General features: G+C 34.9%; 1 protein-coding gene across 1 annotated transcript; it reads right to left on the bottom strand.

The window, feature by feature from the left end:
- Positions 1-2,140: 2,140 nt before the first annotated feature.
- On the bottom strand, positions 2,141-4,158 carry LOC107770256 (ethylene-responsive transcription factor WIN1-like). The gene is made up of 2 exons (XM_016589544.2): positions 3,784-4,158; positions 2,141-3,294 (listed from the first exon to the last, which is right to left on the bottom strand). Exons 1-2 carry the CDS (start codon positions 3,861-3,863, stop codon positions 2,763-2,765), a joined length of 612 nt encoding a protein of 203 aa, XP_016445030.1. The 5' UTR covers positions 3,864-4,158; the 3' UTR covers positions 2,141-2,762.
- Positions 4,159-18,502: the final 14,344 nt, after the last annotated feature.

Here is an 18,502-nt window from a genome sequence, read left to right as displayed (position 1 = left end):
AAATAAGTTAATACTTAAGGAAGACGACACTTACGAGATGCGTTCCACTTCTCGGGGAACGACAGAAACTCAGGAGGGACCAGATCTTTGATTTTTACCTAAACAAACCTCCCCTGCTAGCCTCGATCTCGATCCTCATAAATGCTCGAGAAAGGGGCCTTACTTGCTCGGCGGACAGGCTTGATCAGCCCCCTCGAAATATTCGGGGGCTATATAAGCAGAGTAGATGGTCTAGGTTTAACTCTGGGTTGTCAGTATTGTTCACAAAGTAACGTAGAAGGATCACGATCCTCCAAAACGATGGGATCACGATCCTCTAAAACGATGGGTGATTAGTGAAAATGGGGTAAGTATAGACACTTAAGTACCTCTCCACGTGGGTAGCAATATCGTCATTTGGCCCAGGGATGACCACGTCTTTACCTTCCCAGTTATAGTCCTCTCGAGCTATGAGAAGAGTATCTTCTGTGACGGAGCATATGTCTCTCAATGCTCCCTCGCCTCGGTCTTGTTGACTAGAGGCCTTCTCGACTTTGAAATTATCCTCGATAGAGTAACTCCCGAGTATGAAGCTCTTCATGGAAGTCTCATGAGCCATCTGGGGGGAAGCCACCTCGACGCCCATGGCCGGATGGGAAGACGAGAGAGGCGCTTATCGCGGTACGAACTTGGAAGTTTTAGCCATCATGATATGGGAAAATATGAAGATTAGAAGGAAAATATGAAGACTTGACGGAGAATATGAAGATTCGAAGGAAAAATATGAAGATTTGAAGAAAAAATATGAAGGTTTGAAGGCTAGAGATGAAGATATGAAGATCTGGATTAGAAATCCAAGAAAAAATATGAAGGTTTGAAGGCTAGAGATAATGATATGAAGGTTTAAGAAGCGGACTATGGAAGTTTGAAAAAGTTAAAAACCGTTAGAAAATTCAAAGGTAAAGGCTAGGATCGGAAAGTGAAAGAAATGCAAAAGGTCGAAGTTTTTATAAGGAAAAATGGTCAATGCACGACGGTTCACATTCGAATGCAACCAGCTGGTGACTGACACGTGTCCAAAGTCAGAATGACGCGACTAATTAGACGTTTCGGCTTTTCCGTTACCTCGGTTGTAACGTACGAAGGAATCAAGATTAATCTATCATTTTCCATCGTTTTGGCAAACCTACTCTCCAAAAGAATGAGGAGATTATGTGTATATGGGTGAAATTGGGGATAACGCACACCCCAATTTCCCGGTGAATAAAACGAAAGTAAGAGTATGAACATACGAGATCGAAATCGAAGCTGGGAACTCTTTGTATCGAGGCCCGCGAAAAGTGAACGAAGTGCTCGCCAGCGGACCTGATAAAAGGATGCACCCCGGACTCGGGACGAGTTCTGAGACTTCGAAAAGTACAATGAACGGTTATACACGATGGATATAGGGTTGTGATATTTACAACCAACTAAATATCACGGCACGGATCTTGCTCGATGACGGTTACAGATCAGTTATTAATGAGAAAGGCAGATTTTTATCTTTTTTATATTTGTACTAGGGATGAAACTCTCCTACTATATAAGGGAGAGCTTTTCTTTGATAAGACACATTGTAACATGCAAATCAAGGCAATACAAATATATTGTCTGCTTTCTAGCTACTGCGCAAGTTCTTACTGAATTGTTTGTTCATCATTCATAATTGAGTTCGAATCAAGGATCCAATCGAGGGTAAAACCAATGTTCAACATAGATTTGGGTTAGGCCATAACATTGCATATGGTTTGGTCATTTATTTTGTCTTTAAATCGTTTATCCAATATTCTTGGTTATTTGTGTTGAATCAATCCATATATCCTTAAAATCGCATACAAATTTAATTGTTATCCGATTTTAGGGTAAACAGAGATAATATGAAACAATTTTAAATATCGAAACACACAAGCCACTAATTAAGAATGTAGTATAATTTGCTTTTCTCCACCATCAAATTGATTAGTAGACTACTTTCTTTTTCCTTTTTACAAGAGAATATTATTTAGCCTGAGTTCTGAATTTGTTTTATCTTTCTTGCACGTTTGAACGTCTTCCATGATAAGCATCAACTGATAATATAATAAAAATGATAACTAACATTTAATTTACACTATCAGATCAATTATATTAATACGTAAATGCCTCAACACTTCTTAAATATTATAAACATTAAAAAGTAAAATAGACTTGCCGAATATTAAAATTCCTTACAATGTCTGTTTTGAGGACTTTATAAATCTCAACACCAATAAGACAATTGGCAGACAAAGAGCGGATCTATACGTGAATATATGCATGGAATCCATCTCTTTTATTTTCTAAGTCCCACTATGATCGATGTAGATCCCTACAGATATATGTATCCTATTGCACAGCCCCACCACATAATTTCTATACTAGAAAAGAAAAAGTCGACATCTATATGTATATAAGTCCCTGTAGCTCACCCCTACTTCTATGGAAGTCCATATCAATAATTCGGAGTTCAATCCCAGTTAACATTTATATCTTCTTTATCAAATATAATACCCCGGTTGCACAACCTTGGACAAACAGAATACATAGCAATGACAATGACTTGGGAAAAATACCTTAATAGACTCTCCACATTACTTAATTATTAAACTTGGGAAAAATATCTGATTCTTTACACCTTCGTATAAAGACCAAACATTTTACCAAAGTACGTAGTTTGACAGCTATAATAAGCCCCACTTGTGCAACAAGTAGATTATGATTATTGATTAATTCCTGTTTAGGAGTTCCTCAATCATCTGCAGCGCCATTCGTTCTTCTTCATTCATGCCACGTTCTTCGCCTTCTAATTTCTCCACTGAAGTCTCTGGAATTGAAGTAGTTACTATATCTTTTTCTTGCTCCCCCTCTAGGGTTGGTTCGTTGTCATTTATTTTCTTTTTTCCAAGTTCAACAGTCATTACCCAGCTAGAATCAGGCCGAGCCCCAGCTCGCTTCTGCCACACTCCAATACTGGAACTCTCTGTGTCAAGCCTAAGGCAAGTGAGAGATGGAGAAGGCGATTTACAGCACTTTCGAAGTTTTGCGCTAAGAATAGCAGAAAGCGATGATGCTGATGACGATGATCCAGAGAATGACGAATTAACAATATTAGTGTTGTTGTCTTTTCCGCTTTCATTAGGTGCTGCCACTGGGAAGTTTGTTTTGGCATTACGTCCACTCATTAGAACAGCAGCCTCATCGTACGCTCGGGCCGCTTCTTCCGCTGTTTCAAAAGTTCCCAGCCACACTCTCCTCTTCCTACGAGCATAAAAACGATCAAATAGTCATGTTATCAATAATAAATGTGTTTCACGTAAAATTCCTATAAAGGTTGAACTCAACAACAACAACAACCCAGTATAATCCCACTTAGTGGGATCTGGGGAGGGTAGTGTGTACGCAGATCTTACACCTGCCCTGAGGTAGAGAGGCTGTTTTCAAATAGACCCCCGACATCCTTCCCTCCAAGAACTTCCCACCTTGTTCTTGGGGAGACTCGAACTCACCACCTCTTGGTTGGAAGTGGAGGTTGCTTACCATCAGAGCAACCCCTCTTTTTTCTTAAAGGTTGAACTCATGAAATTAAATGTTGCTTCCATGTATATTATCACGATGTATGGGATTAAAGGTAGTGGTACGGCGACGCATAGTGAAAATTTATGTGCATATTAAATTTAATAGTTGAATATCCAATCTAGGAAGGGTTGGAAAATAAAGAAAGAAGAGTGCGGGTGCATAGTAAAATACAGCAAAGGGTGACGAATCTCAGCAACCCAAGAACCCCAATGGCGTTGCCTGACACCTCTGAACTTCTTTGCCTGTACCATACTTGGAGTTAGCGGAGAGACACTGTCAGAGAGCTGATAGAGAAAGAGAGACTGAGAGAAAGTTGTACAGTTGAAGATGCCGAACTAGTTTACGAAGATGGATACATATAAGGGTCTGAATATAAAGGACAGTAGTAGTGGCATACTGGTATTACTTTGTTAATTAAGCTTTATACGAAGGTTGTGTGAGGAGCATTCAAGTAGAAAGTTAATGATTTATTTGAGACTAGTGATTTGTAGTTCAAAAATAATTAATACTATTACTGAAAGTCCCGTGGACCTCTCACTAGCCCACCACCATAGAAAGTGCAGTAATATCTCTTCTTTAATTGCCTTTTAGTACCATATTTGAGGGTACTCTTTTGGTATGGCTGCATGTGCAGAGTAAAGTGCTACCTTTTGATGGCGATTGGCGATAATGAAAGTGAAAGGCCAAAAAATAATATAACTCGAAGCTGCTAGCTAGCCGCTCAGACCAAGAAAACTATTTCACCAAGCAGTTCCATCAAGTAAAGATAGTTTAATAGTGTGATAGACATGTTCGATCCTTTTACTTCACCTATAGGCATCTACACATTGTTATTTTTGTATTACACGCACTGACAGCTTCCTGTCATAAGCGTTTATTATACACGGTTTAATTTGAAGGAATGTAAGTATTCAATTGGCAAATTGTTAAGTTTGTGGATTTGTATGACAAAGTGACACAAGTATAGGTACCATTTAAGCTATTCTGTCTAAGTCATATGCGAACTTATTATCATATGTTAGTATTACTTTATTTTCGAGGTTATTATATTAAACTGATATGGAGAATTACGTATTGTTTTTAAGAAAATCAACTGAGTATTCATTTTATTGCTACCGGAAGAAGAGTACATTTGAAGGAGGGGTCAGACCTAGCCGAAATTTAATTTGAATATACATATATCCAAAAAAAAGTGATAATAAAGTTGGTGTATTTCATGGTGGCTTGAAAATGAAGATATTAAGCGGACGTTTGGACATAAAAATTGTAAAATTTCGAAAAAAAGTGAACAGAATGACCTAAATGACACTTATACTTGTCTCACTTTGTCATGCCGGTCCCCAAACTTAATAATTTTTCAATTGAACACTTACACTCCTTCAAACCGTGTATAATAAACCCTTATGACACGAGGCCGCCGGTGCGTGTAATACAATCTCCTACACGTAGGATGTCACGTCAAGAAAATTAAACCATGTAGGCTCCAGATCATTTATTATGGCCACATAGGAAAATAAAACGGAAAATGATTATTAATCCCCCCCCCCAAAAAAAACCCAAATTTCCCTCTCATTTTACACTTACCCCCTTAGATAGGGCTCAGAAAGTATGAACTACTTCTGTCTCTCCTCTCTTCTCCGTCATCATTGGCGTGATTTTTATGTCCAAAGCCCACTTAAATCCTATCTGCTTTTGCTTTTGTCATAAACAAGGGTTGTTGGTTTTTCTTTTTGAGATTTTTACATTCCTATGCCATATAGTAAACTACATTACCCTAAATGTTCATGTTTAGTAAATTACCCTACCTACACAAGTTTTGTTTACAAAATCTATACAATCCACCTTAAAAGGCTCTCAATCTATTATTTGTGCCTTCAATCAAGGGATGTAATTACACCCTTTTTATTTTTTTCTCTCCTCTTTCCCCTTTTCTCTCCTTATCTTCCACCCACACTCCAAATAATTTTTTGCGTGACTTTTAATAAATATATCTTCAATATGTTTTCTTTATCTTAACATTATAGTATGTGGATAAACATCTCTTAGTTTTAGGTTTACAAAGTCTTTTTCTGCCAACTACTAAACTATACTTTAAATCTTTTGTCAGTTTGGACGCAATCATACGCTGGGACATCCTTTCGAATCTCGACTTTTTCTTATTAACATTAATTAATTAATTAGCTCACTTAATAACTATTCTAATTGGGCGTTGAGATTATCTGCCCAAATAGTCTCTAGGTTTGATATTATGAATTCTTTTTTTCTCCACAATAATTATTATAGTAGCAATTTGACAACGAAGATCGTAAATTTCAGAAAATAACTCAAGTAAAGAAAGAATTAGTCTGAGAAATGGAGCTCCTTCTACTATCATTCTTTTCAGCTATATATATATATATATATATATATATATATATATATATATATATATATATATATATATAACAAATCAGTCAAACAAGTACCTGTTAGATTTTGCAAATGAAAAAATTTGAAGACAGAGAAATACTGCAAAAAGACGTATTTAGGATCATATAAAATTGTGAAACACTAACGTTCTAACGACATAAGATATTTAAATGCTAAAGAACAATAGAAAACTTATATTATGAGGACCTTTAATTCGCTTGTGTTTTACACTATAAACACTAAAATTGAGTTTTTACGCCGTCTGATAATTAAAATGGTCAAATCATGAATCCAGCTTACTGGATATTAGACAGTACTAAAAAAACAAAACCATTAGCATGTTGTTTGAACTTAAATATAAATTTTATACAAAATTTATACAATAGGGTCTTTTGTCTATTTTGTATCTAATTTATACATAGTAAAAATAAATTCATACAACTAATTATATATTATACAATCTATCTATAACTTATCTACAATTTTAATACATTATTTCTACTCAATTATATACAACTACAATATCGTACAACTTAAATATAAATTTTATACAAAATTTATACAATATGTCTTTTGTATATTTTGTATCTGATTTATACACGGTAAAAACAAATTTCATACAACTAATTATATATTATATAATTTATCTACAATTTATCTACAAGTTATCAATAATTTTCTTATATTATTTCTACTCAGTTATATACAACTACAATATTATACAACTTAAATATAATTTTTATTCAATATTGTTCAACATTATTTCTACTCAGTTATATACAACTACAATATCATACAACTTAAATATAATTTTTATACAACATTGTTCAACTTTAAATATAATTTTTCTACAATTTTCCTACAATTTTACTACAATTTCGTAAATATAATGTATATCATGTCTTCTTCTTCTTCTTCTTCTTTCTGAAATTCAGCCAAAATCAAGTGTAATCTTCACCGAAACACCCCTAAAATTGAGATATAAACTCCAAACCATATTCCAAATTGTTTGCAACAACACCCAATCCAAACAAATAATGATTTTTCAAAACCTAAATTCGAATTCAAAGCTTCAAAGCTTTTTAATGGCTGTCAATGGTGGAATTGCTGCTCTCTTTCTCTTTGTTTTATATTACTGAAATTAGGGATTGAGAGATAGCGAGAGACGTTGAGGGAATTCCCAATTCTTTGCAATAACACCTAATTCAAACAAATAAGTTTTTTTTTTTTGTGAATTATATAATAAGATGAAAAGTTCAAGTTATGTTATTTTTAAATTAGAAACGTGTCATTCATGTCGGAATGAACTAATTAAAGAAAAAAAACTAAGGTTGTATCTATAATTTTTAATATTTGTTTGCTTGTGCTTAAAGCCTTAAACTAGAAAACGGTGAAAAAGAAAAACAAACAAAAATAGTATTAAATAACAGTCTCCTTATACTAGAGGTCAGAGGACCTTTATCGGAATTTTGAAGTTCACAACTGTTATGAGACAAAAGAAAAAAGAAGCCAAAAATAATGGAGAATTATGAAATATTTTTTTCTTGCGATGACTAAATTTGAAAGTGAGGAAAGATTTAGAGTGATACGCGGGGAGGGTGATACGTGGGGGAGGGGATATGGAGAGAGAAACATGGGGTGTGGAAGATACGTTACAGTAATTTTAGGATATTAATTATTATCATTAATTCCTTTAAAATGTACATAAATGGTAACTGGGTATATAAAATGTAATTATAGTAAAAATCGAATAGGGGGATAATATAGTTTCATTTAGTGTATAGGAATATAAAAATCTCTTCTTTTTTTTTGAAAATGGAGGAAAATCAATGGCGGAACAGAAAGTGGCTCAGATCTAAGAAAATCAATGGTGGAACAGAGAGGGACTCTTTTGAAAATGGAGGAAAAGAGCCTGTAGGTTTGCACTTAAGAAAATAACCTTCCAATTGAGGCTCAGATCTATAATATTGAAGACATGGCAAAAAATTGGAGACACTGCCATGGCTGCAAACACCGATTGCAAGTCGTCACTGTCCGGGTCGCCCCAGCAAGTTACGGCTCCGATTGTTCCCTTGCCCTAATTAATTTGCTCAAAGATAGAAGAAAAAACTATCATCACAACCTCAGATTTTTGCTACAATTATTATTCATTCTTATTTTAATGATTTTTGGTTCAAAATGTTCCTATTCATGCTCATTATCTGTGTGAATTACATTCACTTTGTCCAACTCAACTATTATTTTGCCACATGTGCTTGATCAATGGTCAGAGAGGTTTAAATAATAGGCTTTGATCAAGTTAAAGTGTTTGGATGAAAATAAGTGAAGTATGAAGACCGACATGATAAAATGGGACAAGTATAGGTGCCATTTAGGCCATTCCGCCTTTTTTTTCCCCAAGTAAATATGGTATTGAAAATTGGAGTTGTGTTTAAACATGAATATAATTTTGGACTGATTTTAAAATTTTGTGAGTAGTCTAAAATAATTTTTTTGAAAAATAGCTTATTGGAGTTTTTAAAATTTTTAAAAAATTTTGCAAGTGAAAATCAAAAATTTTATGGCCAAACACTAATTTCGACAAAAAAAAAATTATTAAAAATATAGTATTCTCATATCTATCCGTATTTAGAAAACCTCTAATTTGCTTGGTAAAGTGTCAAATCGTGTGTAAATGATATCAGCAATGTTGTGGGCCTTGTGGCTTAGGCCATCTACAACCTTGCCCCCATCCTCCGTAACGGGGGAAATATTTGGGGAAATTTAGCTCCAACCCTTTCTCATTTTTGTTCTCAAAATGGGGGATGAATAGTGTTCCCTCGAATATGGGGTACACTATTCACCTTCCCCATTATTATTCATCACTTTTTTTTATTATTATTTAATCTTTTAATTTATCTCTTTATATATACCTAATTATGTTTATGTAATGTATTTATAATATTAATATTATATCTTAACTTTGGTGTATAATTTTGATAAATTAATTTTCGTGCATTTATTATTTTTATGTAGAAATGGCAGTAGATGAAAATCAACGATTTCAAGAATTTTTATTTCGACATAGAAGAATTAAGGACAAAGATGCTCATTTTGCACTTCGTAATGCATTAATAGATCATTTATGGGAGAATACTAGAGGTTGAAGTTGAATATTTATCTAGTATTTCGAATGAATTTTATCATCATGTAATATGTATTTAATTAATCTTGTATCACAATGATTTCACTTTTATTTGAATTATTAGTTAATCTATAATAATTGCTTACAAATTATATTATTTAAAATTTCATGGAATTGTTTAATTATGGAAATTATAAATTAATAAAAATAAAAGATGGAATTTGTTTAATGAAAATTAAAAAATAAAATTGAAATGAAAGATAATAATATAATATAGAAGAGAGAGAAGAATATAAAAAAGTTTGGAGAAAAAATAGGAAAATGGTTGGAGTAAGTTGTCCCCAAAATGGGGAAATGACCAGTCTATCCATAACCTGATTAGCCTCCCTGAAACAATGACCAGTGATAACATCTCTTGTTATATGTCTAATTTAACTTGATAATATAAAAATTATTTACAAAGTCAAAATATAAACTCTTCAAGAAAGACTTTAACTTACAACAGGCTAAAATTATTTTTATACAAATAGATCATCTAAAAAATAAATACAAGTAACTATCTTTAAAAAGAGAAGTCATTTTAACACCGCTGAAAATTCTTTGTTTAGCTCAATTTTGTAATCTAATGTAGAAATGTACCGTATTGTGGTCCTGCTGTTTCAGGTCCGTTATACCGATGCCTTAATGTGGCTTTCCCAGAATTTATTGCTCTATTATTAAAGTTTGATTAAGTCTAATAATCACATCCAATTCGACGAAGTACTCTTTTTAGCTAAAACTAGATTAAATTATGAATGAAGAATAAGTGAATTTTCGGTATATAATAAGGGTCCTAGTCTAATCAATATTAGAAATAATGTGAGTAGCAATGATGAAAATTAGCTATAATTACTACGAAAGAACGAAAAGCAATCAGTTCCAATAATAATAGCAACATAATTTTTGTACTTGAAACTGATATAAGTTTAATATTACTGAATTTTAACTCGCACTTGGGAGAATTTAATGTTTATAAGTACTAAATTTTTTAAAGAAACGGTCGTTAAATTTAATGTTGGGCGTATGAAAATTTTGAGTTATTAATGAGTCAAGTACGTGAATTGAATTTTTTCCCGAAGAAGGAACTAAAGGCAATAAGTATTGTTGGATTTGCACTTTCTATTAGCCAATGGCAAATTGAGAAGATAAATCGAACTGGACTGCCTGAATACGTGAAAAGAAATTTGTTGTAGTTACTTCATTCAGTAAAAACTGAATAATTGTATGAAATAAATGCTGCTACTAGCTAGTAGCGTGTAAACCGTTGCGCTTCTTTTGAGTTATATGGAGGATTTAAGTAATAATCAATGCATTACCCTTTTAGGATTGTACTCAGTAACTATCAGAAAAGAAGAAGGATAGTATGGTGAAGTAATATTCCTTCCCGTCAATTACACTACTACAAATCTGCCACCGTCCAAACCTTACCGACCCAAATCTGTCGGGAGAGGAAATCTATCGAAATCGGTCGGAAAATATCTAAATTGATTGCAAAATTTAAATAAAAAATTTTACAAAAAAAATACCGACCACTTTCGATAGGAAAAAATGACCCCACAATAAAGAAACACAGCTTTGTCTGACACATATCCAAATTTCAATCGATATCGATCGAAAATTGGTCAATCTTTGACCAAAACCTGATCAAACTTGCATATTATCTACCCCCCAAAAAAAAGTTTAATTAAAAAAATTCAAGTAAGTTTTAATCGAATATAATTGAATTTTCAATTGATCCACTGATGAAGTATTAGACCAAAGTATTAATAAGGTGATCGAGAATAAAATATTCAAGACTGTGTCGATTGTACACATCTTGGAGAATCTAGTCACTCATTATACCGGAGCATCTAGTCACTTAAACTCCAAAATTTATTTTCTTATTTAGTCACTGATCAAGCATTCGAGTATGAACAATTGAGAATAAATTATCAACGCTAGTCATATATGTGTAAGTGTAAATTATCATAAATGAAATAAAATCATAATTCTATTAGAATCTATTACACGTATACAAATATGAAGTGTAATTTATACGAAAGTGTGATGACCTTTTACAAGTAAATTCTGTGATCCGAGGCCTTAAAAACCTCTTTCTGTCTCACCTCGATTTGCATGCGCAGTCCGGCGCGTATCCGAAAAGCCATTATGTGAAAATCTGTGAAAATGATAAATTTTACTTTTAAAATGAATTTAAGTTGACTTCGGTCAACATTTTGGGTAAACGGATCCGGGCCCATGATTCGACGGTCTGGGAGGGTCAGTAGGAAAATATGGGACTTGGGCGTATGCCCGGAATTGAATTCCGAGGTCCCAAGCCCGAGAAATGAATTTTTAAAGAAAAATTATTTTCTGGAATATATAAGAGTTTTTGAAAATGAAAGGTGTTTGAAATTGATAGTATCGGGCCCATATTTTAGTTCCGGAGTAGGTACAAGTTTGAAATAATAATTAGGTTGAATCTATAAAATTTGGTAAAGATCGGAATTGGTTTGGTATAAAACGGACTTAAAGTTGAGAAATTGGAAATTTTGGTGTTCTTGAATAATTTCATGAATTTGTGGTTTAATTCATAGTTGTTGATGTTATTTTGATGATTTGATTGCACGAACAAGTCCGTATGATGTTTTAGGTTGGTGTGCATGTTTGGTTTGGAGCCCCGAGGGCTCGGGTGAGTTTTGGATAGGCCACGAAGTGGAATTGAACTTAGGAAGTTGTAGGTTTTCAACTGATATGTGTTGCAGGCCCTGATCTCGCAATTGTGAGGTCAGGTGTCGCAATTGCGAGCCTATCAGGCTTGGGAATTGCGAGGGACACTTCGCAATTGCGAAGTATGCCCTGGCTAGTGTCGCGCCCCCTTTTTTCCCTCCGCGGAGAGAGGTTCGGGTTTCGACATTTATGGAGGTAATAACTCATTTCCTTTTGGGAATTGGGTATTTTGAAGAGTCGCCACCTAATGGATTATGGTGCGTTAGGGCACCTAGAGCTATTAACTCTTGGATTGGTTCGCGTTACCAGAAATTTAGGGTAAGGGATCGAAATAACCTTGAGGGGAAGGTGTTAGGCACCCCTCTCGGTCCACAACTGTAGGTCCCAGCCGAACTTATACTTACGAATTAGTCCTTTTAACAAATAAGTAGTTGAAACAAATAATTGCAGAGAAAGCATGTTGTACATTGTATGACTCAGGTAATAAGACAAAGGATTTGAACAATTTGCATACATAAAAAGAAAGTTTTAAGCAAAAGGAGTTTGGAAAGGAGGGGTCCTAGGTTGGTTAGCCTACAGGATCACCCCACGCAATGCCACTCCTCAACAAAGGGCTACATGTGGCATTAATGCATAGTCATCATGTCCATATCTACCCATTCCCACCCCTTAGTGGTTATTAAAACGAGTGTTATTTAACGATCCCTATGCGTGTTGTTACCCGTCCCTTCTTAATGGTCCTGGAGGAAATTAAGACCTCTACCTATAGGCAGTTCTAGACAGACCCTAAGGTTTAAAGGAGAAAATACTAAGGCGACAAGCAAGAACACATAGGACTCTTAGCGAATAAAAGCAGAAAGGAGCAAATAAGAGGCTCAGTTTTACCTCCACATATAAGGCATGTAACAGCACGGCTCAAACACAAATAAGGATAATATTATTAAACAGGATCCTAAGGCATGATGTCTAAGTGAATATCAAAACATAGAAGATAGATAGTTTATTTTATAAACTCAGAAGTAATGGTCCTATCAGTTTGCTTACTGATTTTAAGTCTGTTAAATCTGAACAAATTTAAGTAGCAAAAACATTTCAGAGTTACAGAATTTAGAATCGCCCTATAGGCTTGCCTAAACGCAGAACAGTGATGCCCAAAAGCATGATAACTATGTTGATATAGTAAAGCAGTGAACAGTTTTTAAAACAGACTCTTGAGTTCCTATAGGCATGCTACCTACTGATAGTGAAGGCAGTATTTGAAACAATTCATTTAAGGAAAATAACCATTGATTAGGCTAGTTTCGAAGTAAACTAACATGAATTGAACTGACTTATTGATTTTTATTCTATAGACAGAATTTCTGATTTTTAATTCCTATGGGCATGGTATGTAATTGTTAATAACTAATGTTAGAAACTTATAGGCATGATATCTAATGAAAATAAATGTAAATACCCGTTGTAACATAAACTGAACCTGATCACATTCTATGAATATGGTATCTACTTATGAAGTTGATTTTTAAATCAATAGACATGATTTCTATTATTGAAACCACTTAAACCCTATAGGCATGATTTCTAGCATGGTAAGGCAAACACAACAAGTATAAAATCCTATAAGCATGGTTTCTACCCATATTACCCCACAGATATGTAACTACCCACCCCTTTTCACTAATCACCCCAATATTCGTTTACAAATAATTATTACAAATCAAATGAATGAATTACATAAATAGATAAAATAAAAGAAGAAGTTACACTATAGAGAGCCTGACACAAGCCCAAAAGATTTTCCAAACCTCCAATAGCCTCAAATGCCAAATTCCATAGATAATATCATTGTTTAGGTGCGTCAGAGTTCCCTAAGGATCTCAAGGATCTCGGACAGTGCTCACACCTAGAATTTCCATAACAGGGATTGAGTAAGTGCAGTGTGGAAGGGCCACCCTCAGTGTGCCAGAGTTCAGAGGGATCTCAGAAGGATCTTAATGCAGTACACACACTGAAGGGGGCAAAACCTAGGGACTTAAGAGTAAAGTAAGAGTGCTTGACATAGTTTTGACAAGAAAACAGTACTGGATTGATTCAATAAGTAAAGAAGTTTTCTGAAAATAAGGACTAATCAGTAGTAAAACAGTTTGAAAATAATGTAAATATTTTTTACAAAAAATCAGCAAGCAAACAGGCTGGTTACAGAACAAACAGGTCTAACATCACTTAACAACAGAATTCACACAGGGGTAGTGGGAATTAGGGACATACAGAACACATCAATATCATAGTGAAGCACATAACAACAGGAGCATAAAAGCTTTTCTAGAGTTTTATATGATTAAGGAATTAGTCATACGACTTGGAAGTAGAGACATAGAGCATGAATCACAGAACAACCATGTGGAAACATACTACACTGGACAAATTAAACATAGAAACAGAGTTGCTTAGAGATATTAGACAACTTAGCAAAACAGATTTAACCAAAGTCTAAGTAAACAGATTGATCAAAACATGCTAACATACATAGGACAACTCACGTCGAGGCATGCTAGATAAAGCAATAGGCAGATCCTTAGACAGACTAATTACAAGTTAAACAGGATATAATTCATACATGCTAGTGATTAAGCAGTGTAGTTTAGGCATTCTAGGTGAAACAATGATTTAGACATGCTAGTTACACGTTGAACAACCAAATAACAAGCAACAACAAGACTGGAAATCAATGAACTAAAGCAGTAATAGAACACACAAGGTTTTGGACTTGAAATTGAATTAAGACATACCAATTAAGGAGAGCAAACACAGGGTATAGAGCAGGTATAGTGCAATAACTAGCCTTGGCTTACAGCCGGCTAGTTCAGTAAAAGTAGCAAGTAACAAGAAAGAGCAGAGAGCTTTTAAGTGTAAGAGAGAGTTATTGAACTAATGTCTGTGTCTGGAAGTGAGAATAGAGGAGAGTATATATAATAGTTGAGAGTAGAGTAAAATAAGGTAAAGGAAATCAGTCTTCAACAATTAACGAAGCCACAGAATCAGTCAGGCACAAAATCAGTAAGTCTTCCCTTAATTAAGGGGTAATTAACCAACGGTAAAGAGCAAGACATATTTAAGGAAATAAAATCAAGTAAGACTTAGGTACAGAGTAGACAATTAAGGGTAAATACACAAGGGTTTAATTAAGAAAACAGTTAGTGAAGAATCAGTAAATAACATAGTTAATCAAATAAGGTAAGAAAACTAAATAAGGTTGTAAAATATGGAAATAATCGAGAATCAGCATATAAGTATTACCATAGCAAATAAGTGAATCAAGGACTCGAAATAACACTTATTTGAGGAAAATATCATAGGTTTCCATGAATAAGCCAAGTTTAAACAGAAAGAATCGAAGGTTTAAAGGAAAGTTTTCAAATCAAACCAAGAAACAGGGAATTCAGAATCAGTCAAAGAGAGAGTCATGAACAGAGTTAGCGTTTAGCATATAAATAAAGTAAGACATGGATAGTCAAGAGTCGACATACAACTCTAGCAAGCATGAAAGTTAAATAATATTGATTCAATGAGAAAGAGGCAAGTCTTGAACAGTTAAGATGAACACAAGCATATGGAATCAATGTAAGTTAGGCTAAGAAACTCAGTAGAATCATATCAAGGCAAGATAATCATGAGAAATCACAGAAACTCAAAAAAGAAAACCGATCAGTCATGCTGATATACAGAACCAAACGAATAACCCTAAAAAAATTAGGGCTTTCAACATAGACGAGTTAAAGATGTAGTAAACTCATGGAATCAATCAAGATATGTGAGAAATAGAAGTTTAAACACAAAGAATCAAGGTTTTTTTTTTTAAAAAAAAAAAAGAAGTTCTGAAAACTCTAGTTTAGAAGAAGATGAAAAACACTTGAAATCATACGATTCTTGTAAAGAACCTCAAAGACAGTGTAAAACATTGAAGGAACAAACTCAAATTGTCCTAGATCTAAGAGGTATAGTAAAGAAATTAGGGTTTCGAAAGAACCCATATAGAGATGAAGAAACCTGTCCAGAAACTCAAAGATCGTAGCAAATATAGAATAATTTTGCTTGAAATCACACTGGAATAGCCAAGAACAGGAAGGAGATGAACCCTAGATGCAAGTCAGCATGGCCCTGGGCCCTTGAAGACCTTAGAGAAGGCAAGCATGGCATGAGAGAAGCCATTGGAGGCTTAAGAGACGATGAGAGGTCATCGGATATGGCCAAAGATAGGAGGTCGACGGTTGAAGATTAGGGCTAGGTTGAGAGTGTTTTGAGGGCAGAGAGGATTTTAGGGCGGCAGATGTGGAGAAATGGTTAGGGTTGGGGGTCGTTTGGAATAAAAAATGAAAGAACAAATATGGGCCGTTGATCTTTTAGATCAACGACCATGATCTGATGGGTTTTAGGTCGGGTAGGTGTATTTAGGGCCTGGGTCGGGTAATTAGATCTGAAATTGGGTTGGGATATTGGGTTGAATTGAGGTTAAAATTGAAATACAATTTAGCTAAGTTTTAAATAGCCAATTTAACCCTCTATAATTTATAATAAATAATAGATGATTTATAAAAAATAATTTCATGTACTAAAATGATTTAAAATAGATATTCAATATTTTAAAAATATAGAAGATCATTTTATGTATATAAATGTAATTATACATTAATAGGGCTAATATTGCAATTATATGCAAATTGACTTTAAAATATAAATGCAATTATAAAAATGCACAAAAATATTTAAGCACTATTTTGGCATAAATATAGGATTTAGATGGCTAAATTACCACAACAAATAATTTGAGGGATAATTATTGGAAATTTTATAAGTAAATGGGGAAGATATAAATCAATTTAAAGCTTTTAAAAATATAGAAAAATTATAAAAACCTTGTGCATGCTTATATATGCATATATATGCTATTTTGAAGGTATATATGTATATAAAAATATATTTAGGGAAACATTGGTATCAACAGCTGCCCCTCTTTACCCGGGAAGGATGAAAGAGTTTTTGGGTAAAGAAATGATGGCCAACTTTGACCGGCGGAATGTTTTGGAATCATTGCAAGAACAGACATGAGGTGCCGAAGCGGCTATGGTGAGCGGTTAAGGTTCGGGAAAGTTGAAGGAACCGGAGCGAGATCGCTCCTGCTAGGATAGGTGGTGCTTACTAGTTACCTGCAGATAAAAGATGCTACAAACATGTATTTGCGAAAATTTAAAACATGATGCAGATTCCCTTTGGACCATGAAGGTTGTCTTTGGATAGTTAAAGATGATGTCCTTGGACCATGACGTCCTAGGCCATGAATTGTTTAGTGAGGGATTCGCAAGCCATGAAATGATGTTCTTGGGCCATGAAAATGGTGCCTCCGAACCATGACGTCTTTGAATAATGATATGCAAATTTGAGAGAGATCCTCAGGCCATGGCATGGTGTCTTCCGGCTATGAGGATGATGCCTTTAGACATGACGCCTTTGCATAGATTGGCGATATTTCAGCCATGATATGCAGTAATGATAAGACAAGGCTTAGTCTTGTGAAATGGAGGACAGAGCTTAGCCCGATTGAAAAACAAATAGATAGTAAAATAGAGCAATATTTGTGCGAAAAGGGATAGTGCTTAATCCCATGCGAATGTGGAGGCAAGGATTAACCTCATGCAGGTATGGAGGCAAGGATTAGCCTCATGCAATTTGGGAGGCAGGGATTAGCCTCATGCGGGTATGGAGGCAAGGATTAGCCTCATGCAAATTGGGAGAAAAAGATTAACCTCATGTAGGTATGGAGGCAGGGATTAGCCTCATGAAGGTATGGAGGCAAGGATTAGCCTCATGCAAATAGGGAGGTAAGGATTAGCCTCCTGCAAGTAGGGAGGCAAGGATTAGCCTCATGCAGTTATGGAGGTAGGGATTAGCCTCATGCAGATAGGGAGGCAGGGATTAGCCTCATGTAAGTATGGAGGCAGGGATTAGCCTCATGTAAATATGGAGGCAAGGATTAGCCTCATGCAGTTATGGAGGCAGGGATTAGCCTCATGAAAGTATGGAGGCAAGGATTAACCTCATTCAAATAGGGAGGCAGAGATTAGCCTCATGCAGGTATGGAGGCAAGGATTAGCCTCATGCAGGTATGGAGGCAGGGATTAGCCTCATGCAATTATGGAGGCAGAGATTAGCCTCATGCAAGTATGGAGGCAAGGATTAGCCTCATGCAAGTAGGGAGGCAATGATTAGCCTCATGCAAATAACACATAGAAAATAAGAGTAATATATGTCTTAGCTGGAGATATATTCGGCGTCTGATGGCCTGATTGATAGTGATCTTGCTACGTTATGTTGGATGTGCCTGCGTTCGAAGAAAAATTGTAAGTTTTGTGGCGGAGGGGGGGAAGGTTGGTTCGTGCTTCTATCGGCTGGCTTTGCTTTGCTCCGTTCTGAAAGTCCTTCGAGTTCCCCTAGGTGACACCTGACTGTTACAGAAATAGAGTTTTCAAAAAATATGCAATTACTGATAAAAAATAGAGTTATTTAGAAATATGTTGATACATTAATTAATTTTAGATGAACCAATGACTATAA

Source organism: Nicotiana tabacum, chromosome 6, assembly GCF_000715075.1.
Source record: "Nicotiana tabacum cultivar K326 chromosome 6, ASM71507v2, whole genome shotgun sequence".
Classification (NCBI taxonomy): domain Eukaryota; kingdom Viridiplantae; phylum Streptophyta; class Magnoliopsida; order Solanales; family Solanaceae; genus Nicotiana; species Nicotiana tabacum.
The sequence above is the reverse complement of the archived record's forward strand: the minus strand, read 5'-3'. Positions and strand labels throughout refer to the sequence as shown.